At 43.2% G+C, this 16,544-nt stretch overlaps 1 protein-coding gene across 3 annotated transcripts in view; it reads right to left on the reverse strand.

Moving 5' to 3' along the window:
- The window catches only part of Nphp1 (nephrocystin 1), a 55,579-nt gene extending 39,439 nt beyond the window's left edge, over positions 1-16,140 (reverse strand). For all 3 annotated transcript variants that reach the window (NM_001314004.1, NM_001314003.1, NM_001314002.1), the window contains exons 1-5: positions 16,037-16,140; positions 11,697-11,770; positions 10,718-10,778; positions 8,820-8,944; positions 1,919-2,123 (exon numbers count right to left, since the gene is read on the reverse strand). In NM_001314004.1, the coding sequence (NP_001300933.1) occupies positions 1,919-2,123; positions 8,820-8,944; positions 10,718-10,778; positions 11,697-11,770; positions 16,037-16,105 (534 nt within the window). In that variant the 5' untranslated portion in view covers positions 16,106-16,140. The remainder of the gene's footprint in view (positions 1-1,918; positions 2,124-8,819; positions 8,945-10,717; positions 10,779-11,696; positions 11,771-16,036) is intronic.
- Positions 16,141-16,544: the final 404 nt, after the last annotated feature.

Below are 16,544 nucleotides of genomic sequence, written 5' to 3' on the forward strand. Positions count from 1 at the left end.
CTAGGATATTCATTGCTACCTATGAGGTCAGAGTCCAGGGTCAGTCCATGTATAGTCTTTAGGTAGTGGCTTAGTCCCTGGAAGCTCTGGTTGCTTGGCATTGTTGTTCATATGGGGTCTCGAGCCCCTTCAAGCTCTTCCAGTTCTTTCTCTGATTCCTTCAACGGGGGTCCTGTTCTCAGTTCAGTGGTTTGCTGCTGGCATTCGCCTCTGTATTTGCTGTATTCTGGCTGTGTCTCTCAGGAGAGATCTACATCCGGCTCCTGTCGGTCTGCACTTCTTTGCTTCATCCATCTTGTCTAATTGAGTGGCTGTATAAGTATGGGCCACATGTGGGGCAGGCTCTGAATGGGTGTTCCTTCTGCCTCTGTTTTAATCTTTGCCTCTCTCTTCCCTGCCAAGGGTATTCTTGTTCCCCTTTTAAAGAAGGAGTGAAGCATTCACATTTTGATCATCCGTCTTGAGTTTCATTTGTTCTAGGTATCTAGGGTAATTCAAGCATTTGGGCTAATAGCCACTTATCAATGAGTGCATACCATGTGTGTTTTTCTGTGATTGGGTTATCTCACTCAGGATATTTTCCAGTTCCAACCATTTGTCTATGAATTTCATAAAGCCGTTGTTTTTGATAGCTGAGTAATATTCCATTGTGTAGATGTACCACATTTTCTGTATCCATTCCTCTGTTGAAGGACATCTGGGTTCTTTCCAGCTTCTGGCTATTATAAATAAGGCTGCGATGAACATAGTGGAGCACGTGTCTTTTTTATATGTTGGGGCATCTTGTGGGTATATGCCCAAGAGAGGTATAGCTGGATCCTCAGGTAGTTCAATGTCCAACTTTCTGAGGAACCTTCAGACTGATTTTCAGAATGGTTGTACCAATCTGCAATCCCACCAACAATGGAGGAGTGTTCCTCTTTCTCTACATCCTCGCCAGCATTTGTTGTCACCTGAGTTTCTGATCTTAGCCATTCTCACTGGTGTGAGGTGAAATCTCAGGACAACCCACATTTATATAAATTATTGAAATCCATGTTCAGCCTGTAAGAATGGACTTCAAAGTACTGCTGGGCAAGTGTACTGCTGAAAGTACACTGGCTGCTCAAACACAGGGAAGTGGCCAATGAACATGGTTGTGGGAGGGGAAAGGAGAAACAAAGCTAGTCAGGTGTGAATTGTATCTGTTGTAATAAATATGTTTAAACAAACAAACAAAGAACCACAAATCTCAGGCCAGGCTGACTTAGTGGGAAAGTGGTTGCCTAGCATTAGTAAGGCCTGCAGTTTGCTCCCTAGCACTGAAGAAGCAATACCCTGAGGGTTTTGGGGTTTGTTTTTTGTTTTATTTTGGAGGAGGGTGGTTTTTTGTTTTTGTTTTTTCTTTTTTTCGGCGCTGGGGACCGAACCCAGGGCCTTGCACTTGCTAGGCAAGCGCTCTACCACTGAGCTAAATCCACAACCGGGTGTTTTGTTTTTATTGAGACAAGGTCTTACCATGTAACTTTGGCTGGCTTGGAACTCACTGTGTAGACCAGGCTGGTTTTGAACTTACATCTGTCTGTCTCTGCCTCCTGAGTGCTGGGAGTAAAGGCATAATCCAGTGCCAGGGACGTAAGTGTCTCTAACAACATGAAGCATGCCGTTGCTGCAAGCTGAGGATCTACTTAAGTGATTTCATGCACATCACAATTATAAAATTTACTCTTATTAGGAGTTATCAAAACGGCAGCTATTTAAAAAAATCTTTAGAAGGGATAATTTTAATAAGAGATCCTCCAATTAGTGCTACTTAGAAGTCATGGTTATTTTTCTAAAGATGGATTATACCAGGACTGTGTAACACAAGCACACATAGCTTTTCATACCCTCAGCCATGCAGTTACCCTGGCTATGCTGCAGATTTACTCCACCTTACCTTAAAGGTCAGGTCGCCAGCCTGCTGAGCAGCGAAGTCCCCAAGAGCAATGTATGTGACAGTTTCTGCATGTTCTGGGGAGGCTTGCTCCTGCTTTCCTTCCTCGTCCCCTTCTGACTCTTCTTCCTCTCCACCAGTTTCTTCAGTTTCTTCTTCATCATCCTCAGTGGTGTCATCTTCTTCCTTGTCACTGTGTGCCTCAACTCTGTGAAAAACACTTCTGTCAGGAGGACCGTCTGGGACAGTGAAGGCGCAGTGACATAATTAGCGGAGAGGGCATGTATGGACAAGAGCTGCTCTGCATTTGGAGCTGAAGTGGAAGGAAGCAGGAGGAAAGCTTGGCTGTCAGTCTCCACCCTCAGGCTGAGCTCACAGAGTCGGAGGCACTGAGGGTGGAGGAGGAGAGCTCAGTGACTGTAGCCAGACCCTGGAGTGGTCCCTGCACACGCACACTGCTCAAGCATCTTATTTGGTGCCAACAGCAGGGGCACGGACTTCAATTCTGCCTCTGCCCATACTTCCTTGAATAAACGTGGTTAGATTAGCTGGTCTTGTGTGTTTGTAGTGCTGAGAACGGAACTGAAGGCTTCAATATGTTGGGCAAATGCTCTACTACTGAGCTATAACCCCAGTCCTTGGCCAAACGGTGGCTTTAGCCTCCCACCTGTGGGATTAGAGACATTTGCTACCATGCCCAGAAAGAGTTGTAATTGTTTCTCAAAAGAAAAGAAAAAGAAAAGAGAGAAGGGGGAGGGGGCTGGAGGGATGGCTCAGTGGTTAAGAGCACTGACTGCTCTTCCAGAGGTCCTGAGTTCAAATCCCAACAACCACATGGTGGCTCACAACCATCTGTAATGGGATCTGATGCCCTCTTCTGGTGTGTCTGAGGACAGCTACAGTGTACTCATATATATAAAATAAATAAATCTTTTAAAAAAGAGAGGAGAGGAGAGGGCAGAGAAGGGGAGAAACCATGACTTTTGTCTGTTGATCTGAACCACTACTTAGCTGTTCTCATTCCCGCTGCTTTCTTTGTTCCCTTTCTTGGGTTTTCTTTGGTTCCTTCCTTTCTTCTTTGGCTCCTTAAGTCAGAAGCTCTGATTCTCAATCTTCTTTCCAAATTACTCATTCAAAGCTATACACTTTCCCCTAAGCACCACTTTGGCTGTAACTCACAAGATATATTCATTTTTTATTCATAATATACTATCATTGCAATCTTTTCTTTCACTCATGAGTTATATAAAAGTATATGATTTAATTTGCAAATATTGGTGACTTCTATTTTTTTATTATTGAATTCTAATGTAATTCCAAAATCTCAAACAATATACATGAAACAAATTCAGTTTTTAAAAACACAGTGACAAATATTTTGTGGCTCCATAGTTCATTTAATTAACAATTGATGTCATATGTGCGTTGACCTTGAGAAGCAGCACACTGTGTCCTTGTGCACAGAGATCTACACAATCTACACCAATGTTATTAGTCAAGGTCGCTGAGTACCATGGATTGATTTACTGGCCACTTTGGCTTTATACATTTGAGTCTGTTGTTAGGATTATATTTTGCCTACTGAACTCACTCTTCTATAAATATAAAATGTCCTCCGTTATGTAGTAAACACTTCTGGCCTAAATATCTACTTTGCCTAGTTAAAGTAACTGCCTTGGGCTTGGGGATTTAGCTCAGTGGTAGAGCGCTTGCCTAGCAAGCACAAGGCCCTGGGTTCAGTCCTCAGCTCCAGGGGTGGGGGTTGGGGGGGAAATGGTCTGCAAAAAAAAAAAAAAAAAAAAAAAAAAAAAAAAAAAAGCAGGGATTACAGATTTTAACCAAATTCTCATTATTCTAGAATGTATTGAACCTAATCTTTGTTTCCTGGGCATAAAGTGTTAGTGACCCTCAGCCCAAAAATTATAAAAGTACTTTATGAAAAAAAAAAAGTAACTGCCTTACTTGGCTTTTGTTAGTTTTGCATATAATATATTTTCTAGTCTTTTACTTTGAAGTCATCTATAATTTGTCACTAATACATAACTCTTATAAGCAATATACATATTTGGGTCTACAAAAAACAAAACAAAACAAAAACAAACAAACCCAAACTCCAAGGCTGTGGGTTGCTGTCTTTATGTAGGTGAGGGCAGGCACAAAATAAGGTGAGAGCCTGTGATTGGGCGGTGGAAAAGGAAGGCGGGCTGAGAGTTTTAGAGATGAATACAGAGAGTAGAGGGAGACAGAGGAAGAGACGGAGAGGAGGCAAGATGGAACCTATAGGAGAGGAAGAGGAGCCAGAGCCACACAGTCCTGGGAGCCATAAGCATTGGGAATTTCTTAGATGATTAAATTATAAGTAGGGTGCGTTTGCCCCATCCAGGTGTGTAGCTTGTGTTTATATCAACTGAGTTTTGCGTTCTTTGTGAGGGTGTTTTGTGGGCTGAGAATTTACTGATATAAATCTGACTGATAAATCACAAGTCTCTAGAGTTTTGATTTTACTGGGTTACAGGGATTTGTGACAGCTAACCACAGGGGGCAGATGGCTGGGGATGTGAGCAGGATCTGTAGCAAGAGAACGATGAGATGGGTGGTCATTCCATGGGGCTAGCCACGGAGGTGGCGAAGACAGCTGGGGCTAGAGAGTAGCCTTTGTTAGTGTGGAATGCTACTCTACTTACCTTTAACATAACTAAGTGATAACATCACAGGCATGTCACCTTTAGTTTAACAACTGTCTCAGTAATGACAGTTGATGATCAGTAAAAATAAAAGAATCTTAAGACAGTAGAATTACACTCTTCTCCTCTGTGCTCTGCTGTGCTCCTATCACATGTGGTTAATTCAGGAGTTTCAGTTTTTATGTCTGAATTTGTCTGCTGGGTAAAGTGAACTAGCATGTGTAGTGCGTGTGTGGTCAGCTGTGGGCATTTGCAAGGCAGCAGAAACTCAATTATCAATGTTCAGTTCCCCCTCAGGCTGACCACGGCAGCATTCTTTCCCTTTAGCTCTGAGGCAGAAAACATATGTCTTTGCTGCAGCTGACTTAACATCATAACTTCTGCATTTTTTGTGTTGTTATTGGCGGTGGTGGTATGTTTGCTTTTTACATGGCTCCAAAATGGGTTTCTGGAGTGTTATGAAGTGCTTCTAAGTATGAGAAAGCTGGTTTTGCCTTGCAGAGATGTGCGGGGGGCTAAGACTTTTCATGTGTAAATTATGGTTCTGTTGGCTTTCGGTTAGTATTAATGAATCAGTGCGCGTGTGCACATGTGTGTGATATGTCTTTAAATAGAAACACATGCAAACAATATTGTGTATTACCCTGTTGCTGAAAACACTATGACCAGAAGCTTATAGAATTCTAAACTTGTATTTTCCCTAGGTATAATTGCTTAGTAATCTCTAATTCCGTGTTCATAGCAACTTTATAAAACACAATTACTGCAAATAATAAGACTTGACTATTGTGATTGAAAATTTAATGTCAATTTAATACAAGCAAGAGTCATTTGGGAAGAGGAAACCTCAATTGAGAAAATGTCTCCATAAGATTGGGTTACAGGCAAGTCTGGGGGCATTTTCTTAATTACTGATTGATAGGGGAAGACCCAGTCCATCATGTGTGGGTCACCCCTGGGCTGGTGGTGCTGAGTTCTATAAGAAGGCAGGCTAAGCAAACAATGGGGAGCAAGGCAGTAGGCAGTACCCCTCCATGGCTTCTGCATCAGTTCCTGCCTCCAGGTTCCTGCCATGATTAGAGTTCTTGACCTGACTTCCTTGGATGGACTGTGACTCAGGATATGTAAGACAAATAAACCCTTTCCTTCCCAAGCTGCTTTTGGTTATGAGTTTTGTCACAGGAATGGAACCAACTATATACATAAGTACCCAAACTATATACATAAGTACCCCAAACTATATATATAAGTACCCCAAACTATATACATAAGTACCCAAATATATCTTTTGCTTTACACAATCAAATGTCTTTCAAAGGCATCTAAAATAAAAAAGCTTAGTTTTTCATATTTTATCTTTCTGTCTTGTTTTTGCTGCTGTTTGCTTTGTTGGTTTGTTTGAGACATGGTCTCACTATGCAGCTTTGGCTGTCGGGACTCACTCCTGTAGACCAGGCTCACAGAGTTTGTCTGCCTTTGCCTTGTTATTGTTGGGATTAAAGGAGTGTGCCCAACACCCAGCTCATATTTTTAATTCTACCCCAGCAGCTCTCATTTATTGCAGATTGGATTTCTATATGGGGTTATTTCCTTTCAGCCTGAAAGACAGGCTGATACCTTTGTTCAGCTTCTGTCTGTCTGAAATTGCCTTTCTCTTCAGTGTCTAGAATTTGCTTCTTCTGCATGCAGAATTCTGGGTATTCTCAGTCCTTTCAAGAGGTTAGAGTTGTCTTCTTTTACTAATGTGTCAACTATATTTTAAGCTGTCAGTTATCTATACATGACAGCCCTTCTCCCTCCCCTCCCCTCCATCTTTTCCTTGTCCTCCTCTTTTCTTTTTCTCTTCCTTTTCTGCTCCTTCCCTTTCTCCTTCACAGTGTATAAGATTAAAATTTTGAACCTGCCTTTTGGGTCACAAATTCCTTCCTCAAGTGTGAGGTTTGCTAAGAAACAACTCAGTGTTTACATTTTCATCTACTGTATTTTTTATCCCAGACTTTTCCTTTGTCCCTAATTTTCATTTTCCCACTTAACATCCCCATCATCTCACCCAATGTGTACATTTTTGTCTAATTTGTCAGCATACTGAAATGCTCACATTTGGTCCAATGCGAGCCTAGGCATCACTTTCCCTTTCGGTTACATGGCACACTCCTATCTCTCCAGAGCTTTAGAGCACATCTGATTGTGGGGTTCTCCATCGCCTGGTGTGTGGCTCAGCTGCAGAAGGCTCATCCGATCACCTTCTACACCAGAACTCTATAAACTCTGCTATCTCTTTCCCTTTCTCCATCTTTTCTTCCATGATGAATTTTTCCTTTCTTTTTTAAAGACTTACTTATTTTTCTCTTATGTGCATTGGTGTTTGACGGCATGCATGTCTGCAGAGGGTATCAGAGCCTCTGGAACTGGAGTCCCACACAGGTATGAGCTGCTCTGTAGGTGCTGGGAATTGACCCGTGGTCCTTTGGGAGAAAAGCCAGTGCTCTTAACCACTGAGCCATTTCTCTAGCCCCTGAATTTTCTTTAATGTATCACTCACTGAAGTCCTTGCCAGCTAGCTCCACTGTTTGGCTCACATCTTTACTAACAACACCCCACCTGCCTATTCTGCTCATTTATCTCCCCCAAGTTTTGTCTTTGTTTTGGCATGTCTAGTAATGTTTTGTTAGATACTGTGATGGGCATATTTATACATGGGGTTATATTGTGTTCTTAGAGTGCTGATATGTTTAATGTTACACAGCAGTAGCCCAGGCTATTCTGGAACTCCCTCTGTAGATCAGGCTAGGCCTTAATCTCAGAGGTCCACCTGCCCCTGCCTCTGGAGTGCTGCGCACCCCCTCACCTGCATCTTGTTTCTTTACTCTAGGATTTAAGTCTGAATTTCTCCAGCCTTAAAATCTGTTAAGCTCTCAGCTTTCCTTCTTCTTCCTCTTCTTCCTCTTCCTTCTCCTCCTCCTTCTCCTTTCCCTCCTCTTCTTTTTTTCTTTTAGTTGGGTTTTTCTACATAACCCTGAATACTGGTCTGGAATACTTACATACTGGAATATGTAAACCATGCCAGCCTCAAGCTAACAAAGCCGACTCTGCCTTCTAAGTATTGGGATTCAAGGCATGCACCACCAAACCCAGTGTTCTCAGCTTCTTAGTAAAGGCCTTCTGCTTGGTCTTCAGAATCATGCCCCAGGGAGCCCAACACACAGCAGATTTCTGTACTTATCTCTCTCCAAGTCCTTTCACTCTATGGTACCAGAACTCAGTCCCAGTGGACTTAGCAACTCTAAAATGTGATCTCTGGCACCTCAGCCCTGTAAGGCTCGTTTCTTGTTTAAGATTCCATTTCATCCCTAGGGAACAGGTGAAAGCCAGGGCTCAGTTTGACATCACCAGTGTAGGAAGTATGTCAGTCCAGCTTTGTGCAATGTCTTCCGAGAGCTGCACCACCCGCTATCCCCTGGATCTTAGTTATTTCTAATGGGAGCAGAAACACAACACTGGATATTCTGTCATTCTTAATATTAAAAATCAGAAAAATTCCAGAATGTTTGCATGTATATCCATCCGAGTTCTACCTAGAGTTCAAAGTAAAAGATTGAAGAACAAGCTGGGAATGTTTGCATACCCATAATTCCAGTCCTGGAGATGCTGAGGGAGGAGGACTACAAACCCAAGACCGGCCTGAGCTACACAGCAAGATCCCATCTAAACGAATAGAACAGCAGCATTTGAAGAGTCTCAATAATTGATCTTTTCTCTCCACAAGCTGGATTTGCTCATAACTACAGGGGTTATAATTTGCTCTATCGTTTAAAAAAACTATTATTAATGTTCTTTCTAGCAAAAACCAAAACAAAGTACATGATCCTGCTTTCAATGTTTACACATTTATGGTCTTTGAAAGAGGAAATGGAGTAAATGGACAGCCTGAACTGCCTCCTTTGTTAGCATCAAGGCTTGCTTTTAAGGCAGCATCCATGTTTTCTAACTCGGCTTTTCAGATCTCTAGTCTATTGCCCCAGCTAGAGGACAGTCTGAGAGCTGAGACTATGATGACTCTTTATACCTCTCACAGGAGCTAACACATTCTGGAATCCATAACAAATGTCCGTGAATTGCCTGTACTGTATTTGACATTTCTGCTCACACTGTGGTATGTCTCTATTCTGAACCAAGTTTCAACGGTGCTACCACAGGCCTGAGGGAAGAAGGGAGCTTACTTGAGAGTGTCTTTCCTGCTGATGCCCACAGCAAGCTCCTGCAGCTGGCAGGCTAGCTTCTCCAGAAGTGTGTGCTCCTCCTCCTTCCTCTGCTCATAGTTCCCCACAGGTGCAGCTTCGTCAGCCTACGAGAGAATAGGGACTCGGATCATTGGAAAATCAACCCCAGGATCCCTAAACGTATTTAATGTAAAAGGATAACACCGGGGCTAGGAGATGGCTCAGTGACTAAGAGTGCTTGCTGCTCCAGTGGAAGACACAGGTTAGTTAGATTCTCAGCATGCACAAGACAGCTCACAACTGCCTATATCTCTGGTTCTAAGGGATCTAATGACTTCTTCTGGTCCCTGAGGGCACTGCAGGCGCGAGGGGTGCATACAGCCAGACAGGCACACATTCACACCCAAAAAATATATTTAAAAATATAAAAGAAGCCAGGTGTTGTGGTGCACACTTTTAATCCCAGCACCCAGGAGGCAGAGGCAGGTAGATCCCTGAGTTTGAGGGCACTCTGGTTTATAATAGGACAGCCAGAGCTACAGAGTGAGACCCTGTCTTAATGAACAAACAAAACAAAACAAAAATAAATAAATAAATAAATAAATAAATAAATAACAAAATGTTTTAAGGAAGCATTAATTACCAACGTGAGGATACATTTACCTTGGAGATGAGAGTTTAAAGTTCATTGACTCAGAATTCAAAGCAAATGAAAACTTGGATTTCTTTGGATTTTTACTCTACATTACAGATCCTGTATCGTCGCCTGGGGCAGGTTTCGGTAGTAGAATATTAGGCAGCTAAGAGACAAGGAAGGCTTGTTCCTGTATTCCAGCATTTATGGGTGAGACAAGATTTCTCCCTTTGAAAACATCCTTTTGTTGTCCTTGGATGAGGAGCAATGAGGTCTTCACTGCCCCTAAAGGGCCAGCCTGCCTCTGACATGGAAGGGCCCAATGTCACTGGAGAGATCCAGGCCATATTCATGCTCAGGTGCAGGATCAACCATTCAGAACAGGTGGCTCCCACTGTAAATGCTCCGTGGGGCCTTAGCCATGGTCACCACAGAGACCCCGGCTTGTGTTTAAACCCTGGGCAGGGCTGTCAAGAGCAAATCCCTGTTCATCTCACCTCTGCAGTCACTGATAGCAGTTATCGTGGGGGCAAGAGACCTCTTAACCAGATCTTCTCTGTCCGCACATTTTAAATCTAAGTCTAAACTGTAAAACACAACTAATCCAATGCAAAAGAAAGGGAAAAACAAAACAACAACAACAACAACAACAACAACAACAACAACAACAACACCACCACCCCGTTCCCAGGTTTCCTGACTGGTGGTGCTGGGTACAGCAAGAGTCTTAGTATCTGAAGTCCCAGCCGCTCTGCTTTCCAGGAAAGCCGCACCATAAACTACTGGGCAATGGTGGTGGCGGATTCTGGCTGTCCACTTGACACACCTGGCAAAGGGAATCTGCATTGAAGAACGGCCTGCATCAGACTGGCCTGTGGGACATTTTCCTGCCTATTAATTATGTCAGAGCCCCAGCCCTAGGCAGGCGGGCCTGGGTACAAGGAAGGCAGCTGAAGGTGAGCCTGAGGGCCAACAGTGAGCCAACCCTCTATGGCCTCCACCGTTCTTGTCTCTAGGCTCCTGCCATGGCTTCCTTGGTGATGACTGTAATCTGTGAACTAAATAACTTTCCTCCTTGAAGTTGCTTTTAGTCATGGCATTTACCACAGCAACAAAAGCAAATTAAAGCAAATTAAATCAGCAATCTGGAGCTGTCTGTGGCTGGACATCACCCGTGATGCAAACCCAGGATCTTAGCAGCTGAAATCCATTCCCACTTAAAGTATTCGTGTAAAAGGAGATTTTGGTGATTCATCATACTCACTTTGTTTAATTTTTGAAGAGCGTTTTTATTTTCATCTACTGCCTGTTTTAACTGGATACATCTAAATTTTAAAAAGATAAAATATAGGTCAGTCCTCTATTGTCAGAACTAGGCAATACTTTTATTAAATCAGCCACAGTTTCTTGAGTGGCAAGGCTAACTGGTCACCTAGAGCACAGTTGGCCACACGAAGACAGTTAAGATGTGACTATCCTGAGCAGGGACAAATGGCTTTTAGAGATTGATGACCAGGTCGTCAAATCTGGGCTCCTCAGGCCAAGATGCTAGAGAGATTCTACCATGGCTACGGAGGCTGACCCTGAGCAATTTTTACAGTTACTGTCATGAAGGCAGCAAGTCTCCAGCTGTCAGGTGTGGTGTGGTTTCTTCTAGATCCGTGCTGCATCTACATGGAACTTCCGGCCTCATCACTGCAGAATGCAGCTAAGCACCGACGTTCCCTCATCACTGCAGAATGCAGCTAAGCACCGACGTTCCCTACAAAGAACTCAGATTTCTTAGCTGCCCTAAAACATTTGTATCGCTCTTCCCACTTTGACATCTGATTTGATTTTCTCATCTGTGTTGGCAGGCATCTCCCGGTCTTATTGTGAAGATGGAGAAAGTTCGCAGAGTACCACATGTAAGGTTTAGCACAGAGAACAAACTGCGTGCAGGCTTCCCTCCTCCGGCAGAGCTCTGCTTGCTCCCTCCTTCCAGTCAGACTGGGTAGAAAGCAGTATTTTAAAATACATTTCTGAAACGTTTACTCACTGTTCCTTTCACATTATTCTCCATTATTATTTCATTTTGGGGGAAAGGAAAAGAGTAAGAGAGAGATGGAGAGGGTGAGAGTGAGAGAGTGAGCAAGCAAGAGCGAGGGAAGGGGAGACTCACTGGGAATCATTAAGGAGCATGCACTGAACTAGCCCCTGAACAGGCGGGCGGGCGGGCGGCGCGCATGGGCAGCACACTTTACCTTTGGTAAATATCTCTCCTTTTACTTGGTTCCAGAGCACCTGTTAGTTGGCTTTCAGTAACCAAACTATCAACCTACAACAGAAGGAGAGTTTAAAACATTGTAAAGTTCTACAGTTACCACTTCTTGATTTAAGTTTGTATTTTTGCCCTTTGTTAAATTTTATCATAGCCCCTTGGGTGGGCCCTCTTCTGAGACACTAACTGCTGCTCCCCTTTCTGTCAGCCTTTGAAGCAGTTACCAAGAGACTGATGCCCCCCAAATGTCTAAAGGCAGTTCCAGTGACCTCTAAAAGGGAACTAATTGGGCTGTGGGCCATCCAACTCATCCCTCTTCTTGTGACTAAGATACCCAGACTAAAGTCTTTGCATTAATAAACCTGTCTGGCTCACCAACTCAGATCAGGTTAACCCCCTTCAGGCCCAGCTGGACTCCTTGGCTGCTGCGGTGTCCCACAATTTAAAAGGACTAGATCTGACTGCTGCTAAGGATGGGACCTGTGCCTGCCTCAAACAGTGCCACTTGCATACCAATAAATTCTAACTGGTTTGAGAGGATGCCCAGAGACAGGGGCTAGACAAAACTTCAACCACAAGCCTCCTTCTATATGGGCTTCTGGTTCTTACTCATTCTGGTTCTTCCCAACCCCCTTGATCTCTCTTTCCTCCTCATTATCCTCATAGTTTTGTTTTAAGCCTGTCTTTTAAATATTTTACCTACTGAAGTTCACCCTATACCCAGACAAAGGTCCCACACAAGCTCTCCCAGTACTAAGCCCACAACAGTTCCATTTGTTCCCACACACCTGCAGAAAGATGTTTTGATGCTGTGGAGAAACTGGTTACAGGGGACCTTCATCCCTTCCATCCCAGCCCAGATACAACTTTTTCCCCTTTAGCCTCTACTTTCTCCTATTCTTTTCCTTTGGTAGCTCATTTTGGAGCAACAGACCTGACAATGGGACCAATCACTGTCACTCTGAATTAACTCTACACCCTCTTTCTCTCACTGACCCCCACTCTCTCTCCTAGCCTTCCCAGAAAAGCTCCCAGTTCTACTCTATAACCAAACATCTGCTTATAGCCCTCGAAGAATTATTTTCTAAGTCTCTTCAGGAATCCAGGATGACAATACCCTGACCCAGCACAGCTGGTCAAGGTAAGACTCTCCCCTGCTATATGACCAGAGGACTCCTCTTCAATGGACCCATAGTTACCTCCTCTGACAAAGACCCTGGTCAGCAGAAAACAGCTATATACCCCTGCCCTGCATTTTTTAATATTCTCTCAGATTAGGTATAATCTAACTAAAATATAATAACTAAATACATATATTAATTATCCAAATCCAGTAAGTTTGTGTGTGTGTGTGTGTGTGTGTATGAGAGAGAGAGAGGAGAGAGAGAGAGAGAGAGAAAGAGAGAGAGAGAGAGAGAGAGAGAGAGAGAGCCTTGCTATGTAGCCTAGGTTAGATTCCCAAATGCTGGGATTATAGGCTTGTGCCATCATGCCCGACTATTTTTATAAAGTACTTCTAAAGCTTCCCCTGGCTTTCTTATTGTCTCTGTAAATTTAAAATTAGAGGGGTTGGGGATTTAGCTCAGTGGTAGAGCGCTTGGCCCTGGGTTCGGTCCCCAGCTCCGGAAAAAAAAAAAAAAAGATAAAATTAGATCCAGAACTCCATGTTAGAAGTCTACTAAACTCTATGAAGTCAGTATTCCACCATTTTATTTGTATTCTTCCAGAAGATAGTAGTTTGCTTTTTTTTTTAATCACTGTGATTCAAATATAAAGTTGTCTACATATTTGCCAAATCTTTTGCACTTTAAATTTTTAAAATTATGTTTCAGCTGATAAAAAAGTATACTACAGGGGTTGGGGATTTAGCTCAGTGGTAGAGCGCTTGCCTAGGAATCGCAAGGCCCTGGGTTCGGTCCCCAGCTCCGAAAAAAAGAACCAAAAAAAAAAAAAAAGTATACTACCAGAACACAATCCAAGAATGGAGTCATGTGAGGAGAACTCTGAGTGCTTGTGAGGAATTTTCTTCAAAACATGGAATTGCTCTTGGAATGTGTTTTTATGCTCTTCCCAGGTGTAGCTGATAGACATGAGTTTATTTCAGCTGTGTTATTCATGTGCCTCTATGGAAACACGTTTTTTAGGCCTGTCCTTGTGATTGTACACAGCTTAAACTCATGAGAACTTTACTCACGTGACCTTCCTAACCCTCAGAGTATAAATCGTCTGATGCTCTGAATAAAGTTGGCTAGTGCATGAGACTGTAGTCCACCCATATATTGGTTCCATTCCCCTAGATCCCATCACCTCCACAGTTGAAACACTACATATTTAAGGATGACATTTGAATATAAGTAAGCATATTTAAATCCAGGTAATCATACGTATCTTCTCAAAAGTATCACTTCTTTATGGTGAAAACACACAAAATTTTGTATTTTTAAAACAAAAATCTAAAACTGGATAACATATGAACATCAGGAAGTCTCTTAATCTGTTAAAGGTTATTAAATGAGTTATTTAGTGAAAAACTATGTGGTGCCAGATCACAGACTTAAAAAGTAAACTAGCTGGGCATGGTGGTGCATGCCTTTAATCCCAGCTCTCAGGAGGATGTCTGTGAGCTCAAGGCCAGACTGGTCTACTTAAGTGCAAGACTAGTCAGAGCTACATAGTTAGACCCCTTCTAAAGGAAATCAACAATTTCAGAAAACAAAGAACAGTCTATTAGTGGCTATTTATTACTTCTTCTCCTTTTTGAGATTATAATATAATTACATCATTCTCCCCTTGGCTATGTTTAAGAGTAATAGGAATTCAGTGTCTTGAGAAAGAATACCTATAGGCAAACAAGAACCATTAGCAGTTTGCACACACACTAGCCTGCCTTGCGTTCCCACTCATCTTTTTGTATACACTATGAATAAATGTTACTGAAATAGTGTGCATTCCACTTCACATTCTTTTACCTCTGTATTTATTTCTCTTATATGTGTATGAGTATTTTGCCTGCATGCATGCCTGTGCATCACATGCGTGCCTGGTGCCCGCATCAGAATCAGGCATCAGACCCTCAGGAGTTAGACAACTGTGAGCCACCATGTGGGTGCTGGGAACTGTACTAGGGACCTCTGGAAGAAAGGCCAGTGCTCTCAACCATGGGGCCATGTCTTTAACTCCTTATACTCCATTTCTAACTTGATTTCTTTTTCTTTTCTTTTTTTCTTTTTTTTTTTGGTTCTTTTTTTCCGGAGCTGGGGACCGAACCCAGGGCCTTGCGCTTCCTAGGTAAGCGCTCTACCACTGAGCTAAATCCCCAGCCCCCTAACTTGATTTCTTATCCTAAGTATTTAAACTAGAAGCTCTAGAAAAAAAATCTCCTCGTAGCACTATCAGATTCCATCAGATGATAGCCGGTAGGTAAGGAATTACAAATGACATCATCAAGGAAAAACCACAGTCCTGTCTTGGTAGCTGTGTCTCCTGACAGTCCTTTGTGGTTAAACACTCTGCAAGCTGCAGTTAGATTGTCCCTATTATAACAGAACCAAGGAGGCCAGAACACTCAGTTGTCACACTGAGTTGTGTAAAAGGGCTGCATTCTCAAAAGGCTCCCCTTCATTATGTGCTTTGTTTGCTATATAAACTTGTTTTAAGTTTTTGTGTCCTGCCACTAAATCCTTTTCCTCAAGACAAGAACTGAGGAGCCCTATGTAATAATAATGCATTTATGGAGTAGCTTATCCATCCCCAATACTGGTCATGTATTCATATCCAGTTTCTTTTATTAAAAACATCTCTGCCCAAACTTAAAATTATTACAAGCGGTTGATTCCTGCAAATGTAATCATCCAGCCTAGAAGGATCAATGTTTTGCTATATCTTGTCAAACTGCTACCCCAGAAATGCTGTAGCTCATATCTTATAGCTTATACATTGCCCGTTTCATCACGTCTTCCATGCACCGAGCTTTGTGATTTAACAATCTTTGCGATCTTACCTCTTTTGTGTTTGATCACCTTTGAAATGAACTTTTCTTAAATTACTAATCTTCTGTCCTGGGTTAGTTTATTAAGACTATACATTGACACCTGTTACACTTAGAGAGAGTGATGAATTTCAAAGGAGAGGGGCCCAGGGATGGGTGGATCTGGCTAGTTTAGACATGGGTGGGAGGGATGAAGGGTGTTGAGGGCTGGTGAGTCGTTAGACTGAGTTCTTAGTTGACTCGCAAGGCTTTCTGGAGGTTTTATCTATGGCGGCCGCCAGGTACTTGTCTCCTGGTGAGGGGCTGGGGAGTGGGGCCCTCTCCCCCGGACCTACCTGCAGCTTCAGCTCCTGCCCGCGGCGCCTCAGCGCCTGCAGCGGGTCCCGCGGCCGCCGGGCGAGCATTGGCCTAGCCGCCGCCGGCGGGACCGCGCCGGTTGCCAGGGAAACCAAAGCAAGGGCTCAGCAAGATGACGCTATCAGCGGGCGCCACCACCCCGTGCCAGGGATTGCGCTAAACGGTCCGCTTAGGCTTTGGGGAAAAAAAAAAAAAAAGTAGTTTCCTCTGGATTCCTAGGGATAGTAGAGGTCCCCGGGAGTCCCCAACTGCACGTCTCGTAACTATCACGACCTAACCCCCTGCGGTGCTCTGTTCTACACAGCTTTCCGAAGCCAGATCTGCGAAACTAATCTTCAAAGTAGTTCTAGCTTGGAAAACCTTCTGAGCTACAGAAGCTTTCCCGTGGCATTTATGGGATTTGGTTTCGCTGCACTTTCACCCTGAAGATGGTTTTTATTGTTTGCCTCATTGTGTAGCCCTGAATTCAAAAAAGTTCACGGGCCT

This window comes from Rattus norvegicus, chromosome 3 (assembly GCF_036323735.1).
Source record: "Rattus norvegicus strain BN/NHsdMcwi chromosome 3, GRCr8, whole genome shotgun sequence".
Lineage (NCBI taxonomy): Eukaryota > Metazoa > Chordata > Mammalia > Rodentia > Muridae > Rattus > Rattus norvegicus.